The sequence below is a fragment of the Python bivittatus genome, unplaced genomic scaffold (assembly GCF_059951505.1).
Source record: "Python bivittatus isolate LINGU-HERP-01145 unplaced genomic scaffold, Pbiv_v1 ctg000330_np1212, whole genome shotgun sequence".
Classification (NCBI taxonomy): Eukaryota; Metazoa; Chordata; class Lepidosauria; order Squamata; family Pythonidae; genus Python; species Python bivittatus.
This window is the reverse complement of record NW_028277058.1, coordinates 52,112,330-52,134,372: the sequence shown is the minus strand read 5'-3', so window position 1 is coordinate 52,134,372 and position 22,043 is coordinate 52,112,330. Positions and strand designations below refer to the sequence as shown.

The following is a 22,043-nucleotide window of genomic DNA, read 5'->3' as shown; positions in this document are numbered from 1 at the left end:
TTAGCTGAGGTTTGCTTGCTTGTAATAAAAGACAAAATAAATGGTAGGAAAACAGGAAGGTTACAAAAAGGTAACGTCTCTAAGGCAGTGTTTCTCAACCTTGACAACTTTAAGATGTGTGGACTTCAACTCCCAGAATTCCCCAGCCAGCTGGCTGGGGAATTCTAGAAGTTGAAGTCCACACATCTTAAAGTTGCCAAGGTTGAGAAACCCAGCCTTAAATATTCATGCATGGAAAAAAAGCTGTGTTTTAAAGTGCTCTAAGGAAAACCTGGCCATATCTGGAACCTCCAGGAGAAGCATGAAGTTCCTTAAAATTGCACCCAGGATGTCGTCAAAAAAGGGTGGAGAAGTATTTCACTCGTAGAAGAAGGAGTAGTTTGGTTTGTAAGGAAGTTTTGTTTTGTCCTAAGAATATTAGAACAAGGAGGGGTTACTCAGTGAGAAGGAAAGATATTGTGGCTTAATGAAATGTGTAAATTTGTGCATTTTTGGGTTATGTAGATGGGTAAATGAACAGATCAATTTCTCTAAACAAAAGGCGTGACTAGAACCAGAAGATCCTAAATGGATTAACATTCGTAAAAAAGAATGCAGTGAGTCCCTTAATGCCAAAACGAACACAAGCTGCAACATATTCATCTCTAGAAACATAGGAGACTATTTTATATTGACTGGGTTTACACATTTCATTAAGCCACAATTTAATCATGGATGGTTGAGTAAGGCCCCCTGGCTGGATTCACACATCTGCTAAGCCACAAAGCATGGATGAAAAACCACAATGGCTAGTTTTACACACGGTGCTAAGTCTCAAGGTGGTTTGCTTGGTGTTGACTCAGTATGTTCTGTCAACTCAGGTCCTGTGGTTAGCAATTCATGATTGATGGTTGTCTGGATCCAAAACAACTGGCAGGATTTCAGGCAGGAGATGCGGGGGGCTGAACCTAGGCCTCTTTACATGCAAAGCATGTACTCGAGTACAGTCTCTCGGTTGAAACTGCAGACTGACACTGCAGCTGATTTCAGCTATAAGCATTTTTCTGGAAACCTTGCTCAAATGGTTGAGATTAGAGCAAAGTTGCAACAGAGAAATATGTATATATTTTGGTTTGGAGATATCCCAGATGATTTCCTTCATGCCTCCCAAACTTTTCATTAGCACTTGGCAATTATTTGGAAGAAGGCTTGTTGATGGAGATACTACTTACTACACTTAAATCTAGTGGAATATACTTTTTTTCTAATTAACTTTCTTATCTGGATTTAACTAAGAAAATAACAAAATGTAATAACGATAAGCTGTTGTTCATCCTGTAACATGTATCCATCACATCTTTATCTGTTTGCTTCCAGTTTCATTCGTGGCTGCTTAATTAAAGCATCGGAATATTAGCCTCGTGTTATTTTCTCGATCCTAATACTTGAATTTTGCTGAGGTGTTTTATCTGTAACAGACAGATAAAGTTTGCTGCACATTGTATTGGATTCACATAATTTTAATCGGCAATTGTTGTTTGGAGGTAGGTGGAAGAGAGGGCACAGATCATGTTTGCTACCTAACAAGCTAATTAAACAGGGTTTTTTGGGGGGGGGGGGGTTGCCAAAGTTGTGCCGTCATATAAAATTAATATCAATGTTTTGAATCTGTTAAAAAAGAAGAAGAAGAATGGAAGTAGAAGCTCTGAAAATTGTGGCCGAGTCTGGAATCTAACACAAAGTTCTCACTGATGTGTTAATTACAGAAGAGGGTAGTGGAAGCACGCACGCACGCACACACAGCACGTCCCATTGCTCACAGCAGCCCTCCAGCCATGCCTCTCTTAGACTCAAGACTTGGGCAGGACGAACAGCTTCTGAATCACGTCTCCAAGAACGAAAGAAGAAAAGCCAATCCCCTTGGCCTGGCTGGTTCAATGCTTGAGAAAGAATTCCAGGTGATGGTTTGTTTACTGCTGGTGGAACTGTGTGAAAAATTCACTTTCTTCGGCATCGTCTGTAACATGCTCCTTTTCTGCACCATCAAGCTCGAGTATCACAATTACGAGGCAGCCATGCTCAACGTTTGCTTTGTTGGGGCATGCATGGTGACCCCAGTTCTGATGGGCTGGCTTGCCGAACACCCAGTGGGACGGATCAGATTGGTGTACCTCTGTGCCTTGCTGCATTTTATCGGTAGGTATCAGTTTCTCAGGGCGCCTTATTGTTGCTGGTGGTTATTTCAAAATGTAGATGGTGTTCAAATGATGGCTTTCTAAAACCTGAATGTTTCTGTACCAAATGGGAGACACGAATGAGCGGCATACTTTGAAATAGCGTATTTGGCCTCTCTATTATTTCTTTATTTATTGGGCCCGTATGTTGCATTTCCTGCAATTTCTGCTGTGAAAGTAATCGATGGATAATCAATGGATCTAAGTGGCCTTGAGAGAACAAGCAGAGATTTATCAGATTAAGGGAATTGATACGGATATTGGGCTAAGGAAAGGGTAAGCAATATTGTCCCAAGTCTTTCTGACTTTATTTCATGTTTTGGTTTAATTTTAGAAAATTAAAGGTGGAGCTTTATTATTTATTCATTATGCCTCCAGCATAACCCAGCGTAATATTGTTCGCTGCCCAGAGTCACTTCGTGGGAGATGGGCGGCCATATAAATTTGACACACAAATAAATAAATAAAATTCAGCAGCAGAGACGACACGCTGCGGGTCCCGTCGGCTCTAGAGCTACATTTGGCAGGTCCTAAGCGGTCGGCCTTGGACCTGCCAAAGTTGTGGCACCCACGTGATGGAATATCCTCCCGCCTGAAGTGAGGCTGGCTTCATCCCTTGTGTCTTTCCAGAAGTCCCTCAAGACTTGGTTGTGCCATCAGGCCTGGGGACCCCAGGAGACCGGTGAATTATTGAGGTGGCTATATTTATTTAAGCAATTTATATAGCCGCCCAACTCACTCACAGTGTCTCTGGGCGGCTTACAGAAATAAAAAACCCAAATACAAAACCCACTACACTCCCCCACCCCATATTATTAACATCTCTTCACCTAATACTTCTTCTCTTTTATTTTGGGTTTTTTTTTTTTACAATGTTGAATGTTTCTTTTAATATTAATAATAATTGTTTGGTATGTATTAATGAATTGTTTTTAGCCTTGTTGTGTGCTGCCCACAGGCACTTCACTTGTTTGTGGGATGGGTGGCTATATAAATTTGACAAATAAATAAATAATCTATTACAAGAGTGCCTCTGAGTCCGACCACAGGTCCCGGGGGGGGGGGGGGTTTAAAAATCAGAATGGCAGGTTGCTTCAGCCCTGTGCTTTGTTCGGAAGCGTGCTACCTATTGACTTTCCGAAGGACAAAGCTTCAGCTGAGATAATTGAGAGGGAGTGACAGGGCAGTAAATTGTATCTTCTGACAAGCTAAGCCCACCATGGCAGCCATTTTATGGATGCCCAACCTCACTTGTAATAGCCCTTTTATCAGAGCAGCCACAACCCACTCACAAAATTTATAAAGCACCCACCAGTTCAAAAAAGTCACATGTTCCCTCAGAACTTCCCAAAATGACATGTTTATTTTATGCTTTCACTTGTTCCTCTTTTTTCCTATAGGTACAGCCCTATTACCTGTGGTGGCCTTTCCTTTCGAGGATTTTTTCATAGATAAGCACTATGTCCTTCACACTTTGGCTAAAAGGGAGCAGAAAGCCCTCTTCTACACTGCATTGTTGGCCACCTGCCTTGGCTCCGGAGGAATAAGAGCCATCGTGTGCCCTTTAAGTGTTTATAATCCTGATGAACATAAATCGAAGGCACTTCTGTCATTTTTCTACTGGTCAGTGTCATGTACAGGTGCTGTAAATGGTCAACTGTGAGAGGGGTATCATTTTGGGAAATCTGAAAATGGTTGTTTGTTGCAAGGTATGGAATTTCACTCATGTGGTTAATTATTGAAGGGGACAAACAGTAGGGTCCAATGATTGCTGATGACCCAATTTATCACAGAATCCTAGGATTGGAAAGTCCCTCAAAGGTCATTTAGTCCAAACTCTTCTTGATGCAGGATCCTTTAAAGGCATTTCAGATGAATCTCCAGTGAAGGGGGACATATCACTTCATAAGGCAACCTTTTCCACTGGTTGACAGGTCTTTCTGTCAGAAAATTCATTACCTATAAAGCTTTACATAGCATAGGGTCTGGCTACTTGAAGGACTGCCTGTATCCTATAGTATCTACCCAGTTTACCTGATCTGGCACGGTCAGCGTGCTCCAGGTTCCTTGAATTAAACAAAGCCATCTGTCAGGACCCCAGAAGTGGACCTTCTCTGCCACAGCACCTGCCCTCTGGAATAAAATTCCCTCTGAGATCCAAACAGCCCCCACCCTACTGTCAAACACCCTACTGGTGTTTCAAAGGGCCTTGGAGACTTGGTTCTTCACCCAGGCCTTTGGCGAGGGTGACTGAAGACCACTTTTGATTGTGTAGGTTGTTTTCCTTGTTCCCATCTGGTTTTATCACCCTTGCCATCTTTACTCTTCATTTTTGACTCATTATTTTTCTTGTTTTTAACACTTTAAACAATGTGTACGGTACATGGCTCATTTGTTGCTGGGAGTCAGGCAGCATATAAATGTAAGCAATTATTATTATCAGTTCCTTTCATCAATCTTTACAAGACTTGATTTCCAGTCCCTCACCATCACGTAGGCCTCCTCTGAACTCGTTTTTTGAGATGCTTTTTAGACTATGGTGCCCAGAACTGGACACCGAATTCCAAGTGGGGCCTGATCAGAGAAATCCTGTGATCTGGATTCTATGCTTCTGTTAATAGATCCCAAAATAGCATCTGTCTTTTTAGCAATTACATCACACTCTTGGCTCATGTTGAACTTGTTATCTACTAGGACACCCAGATTCTTTTCATATGTACTACTGCTTGGCTAAGTCTCCCCCATGATCTTACCACAATTTTAAATGCAAAATTAAGACTCAAACACTGAGGATATCTGTTGCCTTCATATGTTGTTTTACTTCTTTGTTTGTTTGTTTAAAAACAAACGTGTCACAAGTGCAATAAACAGGAAAGGTACAGAAAACTCAATGGTTAGCAAAGCGCACTCATATATTTAATATGGGGGAGGGTGGTGGTTAGATATGTTCAGCTGTGACTATAACCTTAACAGAGCAATTCAGGTTAATTGAAGAATATTTAATTATAAAGTTCTAAAGCATTTTATTGCAAGTTAAAGCATTTAAAGGAAGTTTCTCTAGATAGTGTCTGGTCCTTCTCTGCAGAAACATCCAGTAAGACTCGTTGAAAACAATGTTTACAAGAGAGAGTTGAGCTATAAAATCACATCTACTATATTCCTAGCAAAGGTAGGTGACTACTTTTGGAAATGTAGGACTTATTGAAAAGAGAATAGCAAAGGCAAGGCTTGTTGGGAAAGGAAGGTTAAGAGTGGCCTAAAAGCAGAACTGGGAACATCTTCCAAGGGAGATGAAAATAAATGTTGGACACACACTTCAGGAAAGTTTGCAGTGATTGGGTCCATGGACGTTAATTAGCTTCGGGACCAAGGAGAAGAAATAGGAGTTCATATAAACATATACCTAACCTTGTTTTCTGGCTTGGGTATGATGGAGGCAGCTCAGCTTTTTCTAAAGGAAGAGAGTTGCTCAGCTGAGCAAGAAGCCTGAAGATCCTTCCTAGATGGGAAGAAGCTTTCTTCTCTTCAAAGGTCTGGAATTAATGAGGATCTTTTTATCCTTTCATTAGGAGTCTTGTTAACAAAGCCAAGTTCTCACTTCAGGATAGCCACTCAGGTTATTGTTGAGGTGTAAATCAAAAACTGCTTTTCTTTCTCTTTCTTGGGCAATCATAAGGAGGCTTTTTTAAGCATGCAAATGGGATGCAACTTGATAAATTTTCATCAGGGAGAGACAGGAGTATTGCAATTGAGCTTTATTGAGGTGACCAGATGTGATGCCATCAGCAGAATTGGAAAAGCAACTTCGGCATCAGAAAAAATAGGCATTGTAAAACTGATAGCCTATTCTTCTTTTTGGATTAAATAGGAAGGTAAAAGTCACTATTGATATTATTTGGCAGCTGCTTCTGTAGATCTTGCCCTTAAGCAATGTCTGCAATTCCACATGTGTTAACATGGAGGAGAGGAAGTATTAAAAGAAGACAATTGAGCCCACTGTAGGTGCTTGTAAAAGCTCATGGCTGCCTCTCCTGCTTGAGATGTGTGTCTTATATGAGTTTCAGAAATGGAGGGGCGTCGCAAAGGGAAGTCCTCCATTCAGCTACCGATTATCCCGTAATAAAATTCAGGAAAGCATCTCAACAACGTGGTTATGTGATAGCAGAAAAAAAGGATCATTTGATAGTAGTTTCAGATGTGACCTAGTCTCATCGCTGGGCTCCTTACCTTGACATTTCCATTGTGACTGTGGAAGAGGAGCACAGAAAGTTAGAAAATGTGCTTTAAGGAAGCTGAATACATTTTATTATTGAGAATTAAAGCATCCGTGAAAATGTGCTACTTTTTGTTTCCTTAGAGGATTGTTTTTCTCAGTTTAGCTTCTTTATTCTCTTCCACCAGCCCTCCCAATTACTTTGACATCTCTCCTTTTGGAATAAATCTGTTCCTAAATATTGCAGCTTTACCGAAGGGAAAAATATTGTTTGGTTCTTCACAGCAAATTCTTCCTCCTTGACCTACCCAAAAGAGAGAGCGAGAAAGAAAAATCTTCCTTTTTAAAAATTCAATTCTGGGTTTTAATCCTTAATTAGCAACATCATTTTGATTAAATAAGACTCCAGAGAATTAAGGCTGAAGACCCATCCAAATGGTCGCTCAGGAGAATTTATTGTACTGCAGTCCTAGTAATTCAGGAGAAGGTGGGTTTTTTAATCAAAGTGACATTTCCTAGTGTTGATTACAAAAGAGAAGATTAATTTATATAAAATAGATCCTTGAGGTAATCTGAGCAGGGCGTAGGAGTTTAAGGTAGTTGAAGAAAGCCAGGTGAGAAAATGAATTTCTGTATCAAAAAAAAGGAGGGGGGAAGAAAGAAACACACATTGTAGTATTTTTGATGATGATGATGATGATGATGATGATGATGATGATGATGCACCTTCGAGTCAGTGTTGACTGCTGGCAACTGCCCAGACAAGCCCCTGCAGTTTTCTTGGCAAGATTTTCCAAAGTGGCTTGCCCTTGCCTTCTTCTTCTTCCTAGAGCTGAGAGAGAGGGACTGGCCCAAGGTCCCCCAGCTGGCTTCGTGCCTAAGGTGGGACCAGAACTCATGGTCTCTGGGTTGCTAGCCTGGTGGCTTAACCACTACACCACATTGGCTCTCGTAATAATAGAACTAGTAAAACATAGCTTAGTCTTTGGCCCCATCCCTGTAAGCTTGTTGTCTGAAGTAATGTTTCCTTGACTCCATAGTTGCTGATTTGCATCTCTTAGACTGGTATTCAAAAAAGGCAGTCAACCAGCATCTCCCCTGTGGCTCCCAGAACCCCGGTCTATTTTGGGTGGCCCTCCCAATGGAAGTCTCTTTTGCATTTTGGAGGGTATTTCAGATGCTTCCATTACATTTAGCCTTAATGTTCCTGAACCACCCTCTCCAAATACCCTCATCCTGACCTTCTCCTTCCATTGTTCCCCTGCAACTAATATATGGAGGCATATTGCCCCAAACGTGGAGATAGAATATGGTCTCCAAAACCGTTAGCTCTGCATAGACCTATCCTTCATGAATGTATATGATCCCCTTTTAAAACCGTCCCCATTACTGGCCATAACCATGTCTTGGGTAATGAACTCCACAGATTGATTATATGCTGGGTTAAGAAGTATTTCACCTAAATCTCTTTCCATGCAGCTTCATTGGCCATAAATGATGTAGGTTTATTTAGTGAAGACCACCTCTCCGCAAACCATTTACGGAGCTTTGTCATCCTTCCTCAGGGCTGATTGCAATTGAAAACACGGCACCCAAGGAAAAGGGGGTAGAGGAAAGATGTGAAAGGCAAGCCAGACATGTCTTCTTAAAGGGCTGTTTCTTATGAGGACTAGACGGGAGGAAGAAAGGCGCCTGTCTCTCAAAAGGGACAAACCTCATACCAAGATTTATTGAAATCTGTGTTGCTTGTGTCCAACTATGAAGGCTCTTAAAAAGTGGTTAATCTACAATTAACAGAGAATTCTCAGCAAAGTTCTTTCAAGGCTCCATTCACACTCTTAGAACAATCTACTCCAGTTCCTGGTCCCCTCCAGTTCCCCTTCTTGGGTTCTTTCTGTCTCCTAACACAAACACAGACCCAGTTTGCACATCACATTAAGGCCTGGTTTGTTTAAATATGGTTCAGTGAATGAACCCCAGTTGGGTCAGACTGGGTGATGGACCTCTTGGGTGTGTTTAGGTTCTCTGAACGGATTTTTTTTCCTGGACTTTTTTGTTTTTGTTTTCCTTTTTAGGTTGAATATCCTTTATTCGTATTGCTATACGCTGTGAGCTACCCAGAGGTGTGAGCGATTGGGGGTGGCTATAAATATTGTAAATAAGTAAAGCTATAAATGGTGGCACACAGTGGCTGGCTTCATACAACACATAAAGGGAATACAAAACCCCATCACATATGATAGCTTAGTGCAATCTGTGAATCTAGCAACCGTGTGTTTTATTTTCTCCTCCTCCTTTAACCAGGCACCAGCCCTGGCCTCTTCCCCCTCTTCATTTGCTTTTTGGGGGTGGGGGTGTCTCTAAATGGGAGGGAGGAGGATAGAGCCTATGTTGAATTTGACTTTTAAAAAAACGTGTAATTGCTTTGAGTTTTGGGGGCCCCTGTACTGCAAGGCACTATTAATCTGACTTCTTGTCTTCTGAGGTCCCTATTCTGGGTATACCTTAATTGCTCACAGCTTCACTTGGAGTCATCATTATTTTCTTCTAACCAAGCAACAATCACATAATAGCTGGGATGTGAATACATATGATATTAATTGGAACAAAGGAATCCCCCTGTTAGAAAACAGGAACAGATCAAATGTTTAGCTAGTGGGAAGTCAAGAGTTTAAAAAAGTTAGATTTTGTATGAATGGTTTGTTTGCTTCCCCAACCTGGTACCCGGTACAGCTTCCTTATGGACCACCTTCACAAACGAATTCGTATTTTTTTTTTAATCGCATAAAAGTACAACTTTTAGAATGCAAATCGACAGCGACTGCATTAAACTGAAAATCAGTGCAAATCAGTAGCAATTGTGTGCATAAGATAAGCACAGTCTTGTTAAAAGAAACTAGATTCTTTTAATGTTTCATGTTTTTGTTCTGTTTTGTTTTTTCTGAGTAATCATTCTGGATTGTCCCCATTTGGGTTCTATTGACTTTATTCCAATGTGGATCTTAAACTAAAAAATTGAAAGAAAATCTGTATTCACATTAAAAAAAAAATCCATGAGAATTAAAGCATAGACCTTTGTATTCTACTTTCTCCAGAATAATTATTATACACTGCTCTGGCACACAGCGTATCCCTTTTGATTCTGGCCCACGACTTTTCTTGTAGCCATTCAGCTGTATGATTCTTCCTCTTCCATGTTCAGCAAATTCTAATTTCTGTTCCTGCTAGGGGTGGATATACTAATCAAGATGGGAAGTGAAAGAACACTTACCTATGTTTCTCTGCATTTAAAATAGATGTGTAACAATTTTATATTTTAAAGCTTATCTAAGGTACTCATTCCCCATTATCTGTAAGCAGAAATGCTCAGTGAGTTAACAAATCCCTATCTTTGTGAGATTGAAAGTTTGAGCAAATTAATCCACACCTGAGAGTGATATGTAGTGATTCCTCATATAATAGTACATAAATCTGCTTCATGTGTGTCACACCTCTGGGAAAATCTGGACTTACATTTACATGTAAACTGAGGACTTCCAGCCCCCAAAGGGTGATAACTCAACAGTAGGACAGATTCTATGCATGTAGATGGACTTAGATTCAGTTCATGACTTCTCTAGGTAAACTGGGAAATGCCCTCATCTGAAACTTTGTGCTTTTTGCCAGTTAATGTGAACAGCACTAAGGTACACAATTACAATTCTTCATAAAGTAGGTTTCCAGTGGCCTATCCACTCTACAGATTTCTCTTGCTTCATTACTTCTTCTACATGGACTACATGGTGCCGGTAGGTTCGGGCACAGTATACCACTGAATGCTAGTTGATGAAAAGCAACAGATTGCATATTGCCTTCAGATTCAGATTCTGGTCTTCTAATAGGGACATTGGATGCTAGATCAACCCTGGCCTCTCCTTACATACCATTCCTCTGTTTTACTTCCTCACTGTGACATGATAATCTTGGACTTTGCATTTTGGAGAAGTGGAGTGGGAGAGAAAGGGTTAGCATTTTGGGGCAGCAAACTGTTGTTTTTTGTAACATCTTACTCTGTCCTAAATCTCAGCTGTTCGTACATTTCTTTTATTTTTACTTTATTTATAACATTGTCCTACCACTTGTCATTTAAAAAAAAAATCCCAAAGCGATTTCAAATAAAAGCATGCCATTAAAACAACTGATAAAAAGCCTACATTAAAACATGGTCTAAAATACACAAAACAAAACCATATCAGATTAAACACAACAATAATATGTTTAAAACATCATGCATGCCAAGTTATTTTCAGTTCTGCAGGATTCTTATCTTAGGGAGGCCCAGTGTCCCTAAGATAATTTGCTTACCTGCTTTTGATACAAATGATTGAAAAGGAGCTGAAATAATCTAAAGAAAGGTAAAATCATTCTCGGGGCTTTTGGTAGTGATCTTAATGGATGAGAATCTCAGGGACCTGCACTCAAGGTGTCCTGCTGGCATTCTTGACAACCACTAAAGGATTCTCTGCAGTCCTAAATTCACTCCAATTGGATTTATCATTGTTCCTTTCTTCGACTGCTCTCTCTATTCTGTTTGGCCTGCTAGGCAAATACACTGGTCTGACTCAGCCACTAACATTCTGCTCTAACAAGATGAAAGATTGTTTAGTTCAGTGTTAATACCCACTGGGGGATCCATAGAGTCTCTCATCTTCCAGCATACAAAGATTCTGTCTTGACCTTTGGAGTCCTTAAATGTTCTTGATCTAAAATTACTGGGGTTTTAAAAACCGCTTTTGAATTATGGCTGTCATTGTGATTAAAAAAAAAAAAAAATCCAACAGAGGTCCTATGAAGGCCACTGGCAAAAGTCCTTGGTGGAGAAACTGCCATGTCCAAATCCTAGTGGGCTTGTTGCAGCCAGGGTAAAATGGGAACTATGATTCCAGCTGTCCCATTTGCAGGGGTTTTTGGTATATGGTTCCACAGTATGTTCATTCTTTGTCCGTACCAAAGCAGTTGATTGTAATGGAGTTGCGTGTAGGAGGTCACCAGTGGCCGTCAGTTCTGAGAGGCCTGTGCCTACAGAGAAGGAGATCTACAAAATCTAAGGCCTTTTAGGATCCATACCCCAGAATCATAAATTTGCACTTTTAGTTTATTAATCATATGCAGATTAATTAGATGAGATGAGATCTAGCAAAAGTCCTCATGAATTAAAACAAAAGCACATTCACTATCTTTGGGCAGGGCATGTGTGCATCAAAATGAATAGTTAGTTACAGATGCGGCCACTTGCAATTATTGCATTTAATTCATTTTGAAACATACTTCCCAGCTGAAAGATAAAGCCTATAGTTGGTTCGTATATTTTTAGGAAATACGGAATGATGAAGTAGCAATGGAGAAAAGCAGAGGAAATGTGTCAGGGGAAAAATTAGCTGGCTTATTCAAGTCTTTAACAGAAGGATGGTCAGCCATTTAGAAGACATTGGGGGGAAGAAGGTAGAGGACCACAGAATGGATGAGGCCATGTCACATGTGGGGGTAAAAGTGGGTTTGGGGTGGGAACATGGTGGGACTTTCTTTGATTTTATCTCTGTGGTACCTCCTTTTAAGGCTGATAAAATAGTTTTCATCAGTTTCCAACATCAAAATAGCAGGAAATTTTGCTTTCAGTTTTCAGCAGGTATCACCAGAGAACTGTGAGAGAGACAAAAACAAGGTGACCAACATTTGCTCTGTCACAGGGTTGCTCAACCTTGGCCACTTTAAGATGGGTGGACTTCTACTCCCAGAATTCCCCAGCCAGCAATTCTGAGAGTAGAAGTCCACCCGTCTTAAAGTGGCCAAGGTTGAGAAACATTGCTCTATCAGTTTTAGATTGGGGAGGATTAGAAACAAGGAACTGCATCCAATGTCTTTTATTGGCAATGGGACAGTTGTTTTTTAGAAAATTATCATATTGTGATGTCATTAAATTGAACAGACTTTTTTGAAAAAAAATAATATAAGTATAGGATCGTACAGGGAAGTGACGATTTACACTATAGCTAATTTGATGATCTTTAAAGAATGCTGTAATTCTATAATATTGTGTACAGAAATAATAAATGTATGGAAATAACTAATGTTATTTCTTGAATCATAACATGCTGCTAGATGTTAGTGATAATACAATGATATATTTTCTTGAAAATGGTTTTTAAAATCCTTTCTGATCACTATCAGTTTAGTAGCAACTAAGAAAGGAGAGCAGACTGAAAAGAATAATAGAAGATTGTGATATTAATATTATAGTTACCATGCTATAATTCTGGCTTATTTGCCTGATGTAGCAGTTGATCTTAATTTAACTGAAAAAGCATTAGAGCTAAAAGTCAAATTAAAACAAATATAGGCTCATGACACCCTACCCAAAGTTTACAGTGAATGTTTGGCAAGTTGTGATCATTTTTTAAAATGTTGCTGACCACATCTTTTCAAAAGATGAAGGAGTAGCATTGAAAGTATATGCACTTGCAGAGATTATGCTCCTGTCTTTATGGGGAAAAAAAAAAGTTACAATTTTTAATGGTCTGAGGAAAAGATGGAGAAGCTACATTGGAACATTGGGTTTATTTATTTAATGCACTGATATCCTGTCTTTGAAGTGACAGCTGAAGGGTTTCCCCAATCCAAATCTAATACCGTAATTGTTTATGTAAACTTTACTATGAAAAAGAAGCTGGTTCTGAGTTCGAGAGCTGTTTGCCCCCAAGATCTTTTAAGTAGCATCTCTTTGGCTCCTATAGAATTTCTTCTCATCTCACCTTGCCAAACCTTCCACCAGTAGGGGGAGCTCTAGGGAATGAGTTCTCTCCCTCCAGGAGCGGCCAATCAAAGAACGTTCCGCATCTAATGATGAATTTTTTCACAGCGTTCATTTATATTATAAGGAAACAATACACAGGCATATGAACAGTAACACACATGTGCAAGAGCAACTTTAACAGTAACTTTAATAGTAGCCTAAAGTATGAAATTGTATTAAGGCATGAGGTACGTTTTTAAAATTCCATACAGGTAGTCCTCTCTTAACAACAGCCCTGTTTAGCAACTGTTTGAAGTTACGACGGTGCTGAAAAAGTAACTTTACAACCAGTGCTTGCACTTACAACCATTGCAGCATCCTCACAGTCATAGGATCAAGATTCGGGCAGCCAGCAGGCATTTACAACTGTCACAGCATCCCATGGTCACATGATTGCCATTTGCACACTTCACAGCTGGCTTCCACAAGCAGAATCAATGGAGAAGCTGGCATGAAATCACAAGTTGCAGCCATGTGATGTCTCACTTAACGACCGTGGCAGAAGTGACGTAAGTCCATCGCAGTCACATGATGTCACGCATAATGACTGCATCACTTAGCAATAGAGTTGCCGGTTCCAATTGTGTTTGTTAAGCGAGGACTACCTGTACTAATTCTCTCCCCCCACCACTTTGCAAATATCCTCCTTCTAATTTATTCTGGCAAAAGCCTCATGTAGTAGTTCTCTCATTCTGCCAGACTGGACCTCCAATCTGATTCTCTTGGCTTCTCCTCCTCTTGGTCCTCCAAATGACTCCACTCCCAACCAAATCCACCTTACAGGAGAAACTCCAAGCTCTTCTAGCTCTACATTGGCCAGGCTACCAAGAGGGGCTCTGGATGACTTTGGATAAGGAGTCATTCCATTATCTCTTGGCTACGTGTAGTCTTTCTGCCAGCAGATAGAGGGGCTATTTTCAAATACTTTTCCTTTCTTCTTTCCTTCTCTCCCCATACCCACACTCCACTGATTATGTGCCATCAAGTCAATGTTGACTCCTAGCAACCATATAGATAGGTTTTCTCCATGATGATCTCTTCCTAACCTCGTTCTTCAGCTCTTCCAATGGTGCACTCATCACCACTTAACTAAGTGCATCCACCTTGCTGCTGGCTGTCCTCTTCTTCTCTCTCCTTCCACCTTTCCCAGCATTAGAGAGCCTTCTCCAGAGAGCTGGGTCTTCACTTAAGGTGTCAAAAGTAGATCATTCGAACTTGGTCATTGGTGCCTCAAGCAAGAACTCTGGGTTGATCTGTTTGATGACTGTCCACAGTATGCTTAGAATTCTCAGCCATACCCAATGTTGGGGTATTATATATATTTCTGAGGTAGCTCTGTCTCTGACCCTTCCAAAACTAGCTTCCTTCTCCATTTTATGTCCCTCAGGCATGAAAACCATTCCTATCCCTTCCCCAAATCTGTGCCTCTGTTCTTTTACCTCCCCATCTTAGAGGATTCAATTCCCTACAATTAGCAACTGTAACCTTTCTTGTCTGCACCAGTTTTACTGCACACCACTGGCTTACATTCAGAATATTACCTACACCTTTTTTTAAAAAAAATCTAGCCTTTTAAGAGTTTGGAAAAATGCACAGGCTTTGCCTACCTTTATGTTTTGGTTGGTCCTTTCAAAAATTATGGATTTGAGAACTGAACATTAAGCTTGTAATCAGTAACTATCGATTGGTTCATATTCTTCCACAAGGAGAAAAACTAGATTACCAACTATGGATTTTGAATTTTACTCTCAAACTTCTAATCAGTAATTTTCCAACTGGTTCATATTTCTAATTTGCTAAATGAAAGAGTGATAGTGTAATGGTCTTCTGTACAGAAAGACTTTAAAAAAAAAAGCTTTTCCATGCCAAATTGGGCATATGAAAAGTAAGAAAATTTTCAGGGGTTCCAGTGCTGAGTGTCACTTCAGCTAGACTTTGTCATCACCATGGGGATTGTAACAACTAATAAATGCCTGATTTTTTTTCTGTCCAATTGGATTATTGGACAATAAAGCCAATCTCTCAGATGACATGCTTTACCAAGAGGTGAGAAAAAGGGATATTCCAACTACATATAGTATTGAGCGGTCACACAAGCATGACCTACGTTCAGGTCAGCTTTACCCCATGAAGATAGGTTAGCTTCAGAGAGTGAGATAGAATAGTTGGAGAGAGAAGGATCAGCTATTTTCAGTCTAGTAACACTTATCTAAGTGTTCTTCTTTTGAGCATCACCAGCCCAATTTAAGATCAAGCAGAGAGTTGGCCCAGGGTTATCATGTTCAGAATTGCACTATGACTTCCACTTTAAAAGAAACCAGCTTCTTCTCACAAATAAAAGTTCTTTCTCATCTGTCTTTAAAAATAATGATGGTTGGCATTTCCCCTTACAGGTTTTATTGGTTGGTCAATCTAAGTTCAGCTGTTGTCTTTGTCAGCATTTCTTATATCCAGCAGTCGGTGGCCCAAAACCTAGGCTTTCTTATTCCGTTTGTTTCAGTCCTTATGGGACTGATCACAATTCACATGGCACGTAGCGAAATGATTTATCAGCCTCCAAAAGGTAAGCAATTACATTACATGGATAATTAAATCACTTCTTTAAATCAAGTGGGGGAACATCCTAGGTTTTAAAATTGGCCATTTAAAATTATCTAATTTGGACTCTCCAGCACCTAAAGCTTCACATATAGGCCACGGTTATACTGCCTTTGACTAAGGTATGCCTTGAAATCTGATGAACTAAAAGTAAATAGGAAAAAACTGGATGTTCTCATTGCTAAGCTCCTAAGACTGTCATATTCTTTATTACAAGGATAGAAAATCTGTGCCAGGCAAAACTCCCAGAATTTCTCACTGTTGGCCTAGCTGGCTGAGATTTCTAGATATTTAGAATTGGAGGACCTCAGATTTATTCTGAAAAAAAAAAAAAAAGATAAAAATCCCCCAGATCAAACTCAGCTGAGACATCCATGCAATTTCTGGGGACAGCAGCATTGTGGAAGTCGTTTGCCACTGCTTTCTTCTATGATGTTTTTTCAACATCTCACCCTAGTCTACAGACTTGAAATGTGATCTCCCATTCAAGTACTAACCAGGTCTGACCCTGCTTGGGGGGTGGGGTGCACCTTCAAATCAGTCTTGATTCTGGGTGACTGCCTAGACATGCTGCCCAGGGAATTCTGGGAGTGGAAGTCCACATGTCTTCAAATTGCCAAGTTTGAGAAACACTGGTCTAAGGCAATCTTCAGTTTCAAAGACTTGAAACTGAAGACAGACAAGAGCAAGCCCTTCTAATTTGGCCTACTAGACATATTTGCAATCTTGAGACTGTTTTGGGATTGCTCTTGAAAAATGGCAGTTAGGGGACTGGCCCATTCACAAAATGGCTGCTGTAGGGTGTCATAAGCAATGTGGGTGTAGAGGGGATGCCTTTAAGTCAGTCTTGACTCCTGTGACTGCATGGACCTGAGAGCATTTTCTGAAGTGGTATGCCAATGCCACCTTCTTCCTAGGACTGGGAGAGAGGAACTGGCCCGAAGTCACTCAGCTGGCTTGGTGCCTGAGGCAGGACTAGAACTCATAGTCTCCTGGTTTTTAGTCCAATACCTTAGCCTCTAGACCAAGCCACCATTGAACATTGGTTCCTCCTTCCTCAGGTGCCTGATCGTTATTATTTTGCAGATAGCACCAGTCTTAGGGTCTGAACTTTCCTTTCAATGATTCAGTGAATTAGGGTGCCATGGATCCCATTTTACAGATAATGAATTAAGGCTGAATTTTATTGTTACGCAGTGTCTAGTTAACATAGGAAATTCCTAAATTAATAATATTCTTATTTTATGGAAGGACTTTCTTTAGAGTACTCTGTCTGGCTTCATGCAATAAACTAATCCCTATGAATGGGTTAGCAAATCACAGTTCCCCTGTTTCATATAACATGCACTGCCCAAGGAAATAAACTATATTATGACTTAAAATGATGGCCTAATTGAGGTAACTCGGGCTCAGACCATGGGTAATATTACCCTACAAATCCCATTTTAGCATAATCCAGTTTGTTACATAAACTCAGCAGCCATCAGGGTTATGACAGAAGTGTCGCTTGGGCTAAATTTTCCCAGATGTAAATCCAAACCTCCTCTGGATTGCCTTCCCAGTGGATTTTTGATATGATGACTGTTCCTTGGGGATTCTTTTTGTCTCTTTTCAGATCCCTTTTGACCATTTTCCAAGCAGGGCTTCTCCTGCTTCTAAACAGCTAAATTTATAACCTTGTTTTAGCTTCTTCCAATAAGATGAGTTGGCTAGAATTCTCTCTCAAGCCAATAATTCAAGTCCATAGGTGACCTTAAAGAAATTACTGAGTTCTATTTTAAAGAAGCTTTTTTTTTTTCATATGTGAGCCAAGCATATGTCAAGCAAGGATTTCATTTGCATGTCTTTGTTCAGCTATAATTTTGACAATTGGCAGTTGACCAAGGATTGAAGTGGGGATGGGGGGAATCATCTAGAGAGCTATATAGCCTTTTAAACTACTGTAATTAAGTAGCATAGATTAACTCAAGGTCAGAGGAGAACACTGGAGCCAAGATTTAAAGGAGAAAAGGTAGAAAGGTGGGAAAGGAATATTGCTTATAAAACATACTTTAGTCTGTTCCTGTAGTTTTGTTCCAAAATTCCAGTATGTATTATGTGTAGGTCTGGAGGTGATCACAGTAATGTCCTTATTATGCCCCAGCAAAGACCAAAGTATGCATGGAGCATTAGTGAAAACGGGATTCCCCCTTCACCAGACAGGACTGTACATGTTTGCAATCATTTTTCTGCAGTTTCCTTTTCAGCTGAAATGAATGGAAAAGTTGTAATAGGTATAGGCCGATGTGGCACCTGAGCATCAAAGGAAACTCTCTCCCAAGGTGCAAAATATCAGGCTCCATAGCAGTGTGCATTTTCCAGAAGCCTTGAGTTTGTTTCATTGCAAATTGATCTAATTTTCACTTCACAAATAAATGTCATAACCCAGCCTGAGATTTTCCTTCAACATTCCTACTTTGTCAGATTGTTTGGCACAGATCTCTGATTCAGGGACATGCCTTTAAAATTTGGATATTTAGGGAAAGTGCATAAAAGAATGCATATTTCTGAGAAGAGTATGCAAAAGGACATAGTATTAGGGGAAATGGCATGCAAAAATTGTATTTCTTGGACAATTTGCATGTATTACAGAAATTAAAAAACGCACCCTCAAAAGGATGGGGTGAAATAAATTTAAGATGGTGAAAGTAAGAAACGGAAAGAACGTTAATTTGACAGATATGTGGATCTTTAGCCACAAAGGTTGTTGGACAGCATAAGGAACCAGAGGCAACCCTGGCCTGGAATTCTCCCAATTCTTACCTGGAATCAGGTGACCTAGGAAAATCAATCCCAGGACACTGCCTGATGGGTTGTTGCTTGTTTACGTACTTGGTCTACCACTCTCATTATGTGCAGTATCATTGAGAATCCCTTACTTCAATTACCAACTCTTTCCTCTTGCTGTTTGTCTCCTATACTATATACTTTAGGCACTCTGTTGAGTTCCTCTCTTATGCTTTCAGACATAGATAGGCATTGATTACGACTTGCTTTCCAGACCCAGAGATGCTCGCTATGGTGAATAAACCATTATTTAATTTAGTGCCAAACTACTTAAAGGGCTGCCTACCACATTAAGTCCTGATCATCAGCGTTCCCCATCAGTGGTCTGGAAATCTTGGCTGGACCAGAAAGATCTTATAGCTGGTCTTTAGTGTAGGTACATATCCAAAAATGATCTAAATCATGGGAAGTCAACAGATCTTGGCATTCTCACCCAAAAACACCCAAGAAGTTTGAGAGGAATTCAAAAATTCAACAATTTTCATTCCTTTTTTGAAAATTAATGTCGGACTCCATTTGTGAAGGCCATCTGGAGCTACCATAATGCCTACAGATGTTGTAATACTGATCCTTCACTTAGGAGATGGTCCTCAGCTTTCAATGATGCAACTGTCAACAGTAAGAAAAAGTTGGGTATTTTTGCAGATCTGTCATGGATGTGATTAACATCAGCATCTTACTGTTTTTTCTGTGGTGAAGCACAGTCTACAAACAACTCCTGCTGGAACTAAGGGTGTCCATTCTATGGTACATTTAATAAAATGTATGTCTTCTGCCCCGGGTATTAATGCTTTAATCCTTTCAGTTGTTAGATTGGATTTTGTTGTGGAAAGATATTTCTAAGCAACCAGAGCTACAAACCTGACCTAGCTTCTTCACCAGTTGAAATCTGCCAAAGCTTTCAGATAAGGAGTGCCAGATACTGTAGCAGGCAGATTCAGTCTTGTAAAGTCTGCACTGCAGATTATTAACCTCTCAGTCTTGTTCTTAGGTAGTTGCCTGTTGACTGTCTGTGGCATAGTCATAAATGCATTGAAGGTGTGCTGCGTACAATGCCGCTACTTCAGTGGGAACGTAACAAACTGGCTAGACCATGCAAAGGAAAACTATGGAGGCCACTACACTGAAACACAAGTGGAAAACACAAAATTGCTCATCCGTCTTTTTCCTTTATTTGCCTTTCAAATCCTCTATAGATTGTGTGTTATGCAGGTGAGTAAGTTCTTCTTTTGTTTTAAATTAGGTTGGTTCAGACACAAAATGGAATCTTCTTTTGTGTGTTCACATTCATCTGTAAAACTCATGGTTTCTTGTTAGAATATGGATATGTCCATGTTATGAAAAACTGGAAGAACACAAAGGCCTAGATAACAGGAAGGGAAAACTGAATAATGAAGTTCTATCACTTTGGTAACAACTGGATGAAGCAAGGCTCAGATATGTTTCAAATGCATTTCACAGTCCACCATATTAGAACCCATTAATGTGCCTGATGCAGAGAGGACAAGCAAAATTATTATGGGATTACCGTAGCTCCCTTTAGAAAGGGCCACAACAGTGGGGGCCTTTTAGCTTAGAGTGAAGGAAGGAGCAGGAGACATGACTGATAGAGTCTTATTTGTCATGAAAAATGTGGACAGGAAGAACTTTTTCTCTCTTACTCGCAGTGATAGAATTTTAATTATTTATTTATTGATTCAACTTTGTTATAGCCACCCAATTCCAACAGAATTGGAGCTGAATGAATGCAAGGTCATCTGCTGGGAAAAATTGGGCCTGATGAAGTACTTCACACCATGTGTAATTAACCTGCGGAATGTGTTGGCCATATATGTGAGAACGGTCACCTGGGTAGATGGGTTTGAAAAGGGACAAAGCATTTATGGAGGAGAGGTCTGTCTCTCCTCCTGATGGCTATAAATGTTGTTCATCCAGAATGAGAGGCAGCCTGCTTGGAATAGTGGCTGCTGAAGAGCAAGAGTGAAAGACAGCAATTACTGTCTAAGCTTCTTAAATGCATTTCGTTTGCTACTGCAGGACTGATAGTGTTAGACCAGGAAGGCCTTTGCTTTGATCTAGAAAGCCTCTTCTTCTGTTCTTAGGATGATCCAAGGAAGCTCTCTAGAAATATAGCTAAGTGGTGGAAACATTCAGGAACTTTATTGTATAGTTCCCTCTACAGCAGTCTTTTTCAAACTAGGCAACTTCAAGATGTGTGGACTTCAGCTCCCAGAATTCCCCAGCCAGCATGTTTGGGGGAAAAAAAACATGCTCTACAGGATAAAATGAACATTGGAAGAGGAATTGAAAGTGATCAAAGTAAACAAAAAAAAATCAAGAAGCAGGGAGTATTTTCTTATGGAGAAAAAGCTAAATTGTTTATAACACTTGAATTTCAGGAAAAATGACTTATCTGGGGTGGGTAGAAGTTAGATCAAGTGATGATTCACACTAGAACAGAAAGGTTTTCTGGCTCCCCTTCTCTCTCTCTCACAACCAAGTCATCTCCTTCTAAATTAGGCTGTTGCAATATCTGATTGGTAGAAATTAAAATATAGATTTGTACCTATACGTAAGCATTGTGTCAGCATGTGGCTCACTACGTGGAGGAAGTAATTGGCTCAAACCATCATTTTGCAACTGTTTTTGTTTGGCAGATCTCTGCATTCTAGTAAAAAAAGAAGATGCATCTTATCAGAGTGAAGTCTGTTTATACCTGGACTTTATAAACCAATTTTCTATCATACAAATGTACACAGATGAGAAGGAGATCTTTTCTCTCCTGCCCCTATCACTGGCGTTTCATGCCTTGTGATTAGTTGAGAACTGAGAAAAGATGGGCTCCAGGGGCATTGCTCCGGGTGGGGTGGTGTCAGGCCTAGCCCAAGGAACTCCTAGAAACAATGCCAATTCAGTCCAGCTATGTTTATTAGCTACAACCTCTAGCAAGAATCTTCCCAGACTGAAACCCCAGCTCCCCAGTCAGGCAGCCACAACAGTGTGAATTCCTCAGGGAGGTGCCAGTCTCATCCTCTTGTAGTTCCCACGCTCAATTGGCGAGCTAAGAAAATGCTTATCTCCCTGAGCCTGGCCTTCATAATTCCATTCCATAACAGGTGGGTGGTCAATAAAGTCAAGGGGGGGGCAGCCATTGTGTGCTCAGAATCACCATTATATCTTCTTTGACACCCCCATCTGCAGATGATGTCCTTTATATAATACATGAGTCTTTTCCCTTGTTTAAAATTTATTCATTTATTATTATTATAATTTCAAGAAGAAGCAAAAAGGAACAAAGCTGATAGAAGTACATATTTAAAGGAATATAGAAAACAGAATAAGGAAAGAAAACACAGTAATATAA

General features: G+C 40.1%; 1 protein-coding gene across 1 annotated transcript in view; it reads left to right on the top strand.

Moving 5' to 3' along the window:
• The first annotated feature begins 1,814 nt into the window (after positions 1–1,814).
• The window catches only part of SLC15A5 (solute carrier family 15 member 5), a 53,406-nt gene continuing 33,177 nt past the window's right edge, over positions 1,815–22,043 (top strand). Inside the window, exons 1-4 of the mRNA XM_007422978.3 lie at positions 1,815–2,175; positions 3,614–3,836; positions 15,649–15,818; positions 19,671–19,891. Coding sequence (XP_007423040.1) covers positions 1,815–2,175; positions 3,614–3,836; positions 15,649–15,818; positions 19,671–19,891 — 975 coding nt within the window. The remainder of the gene's footprint in view (positions 2,176–3,613; positions 3,837–15,648; positions 15,819–19,670; positions 19,892–22,043) is intronic.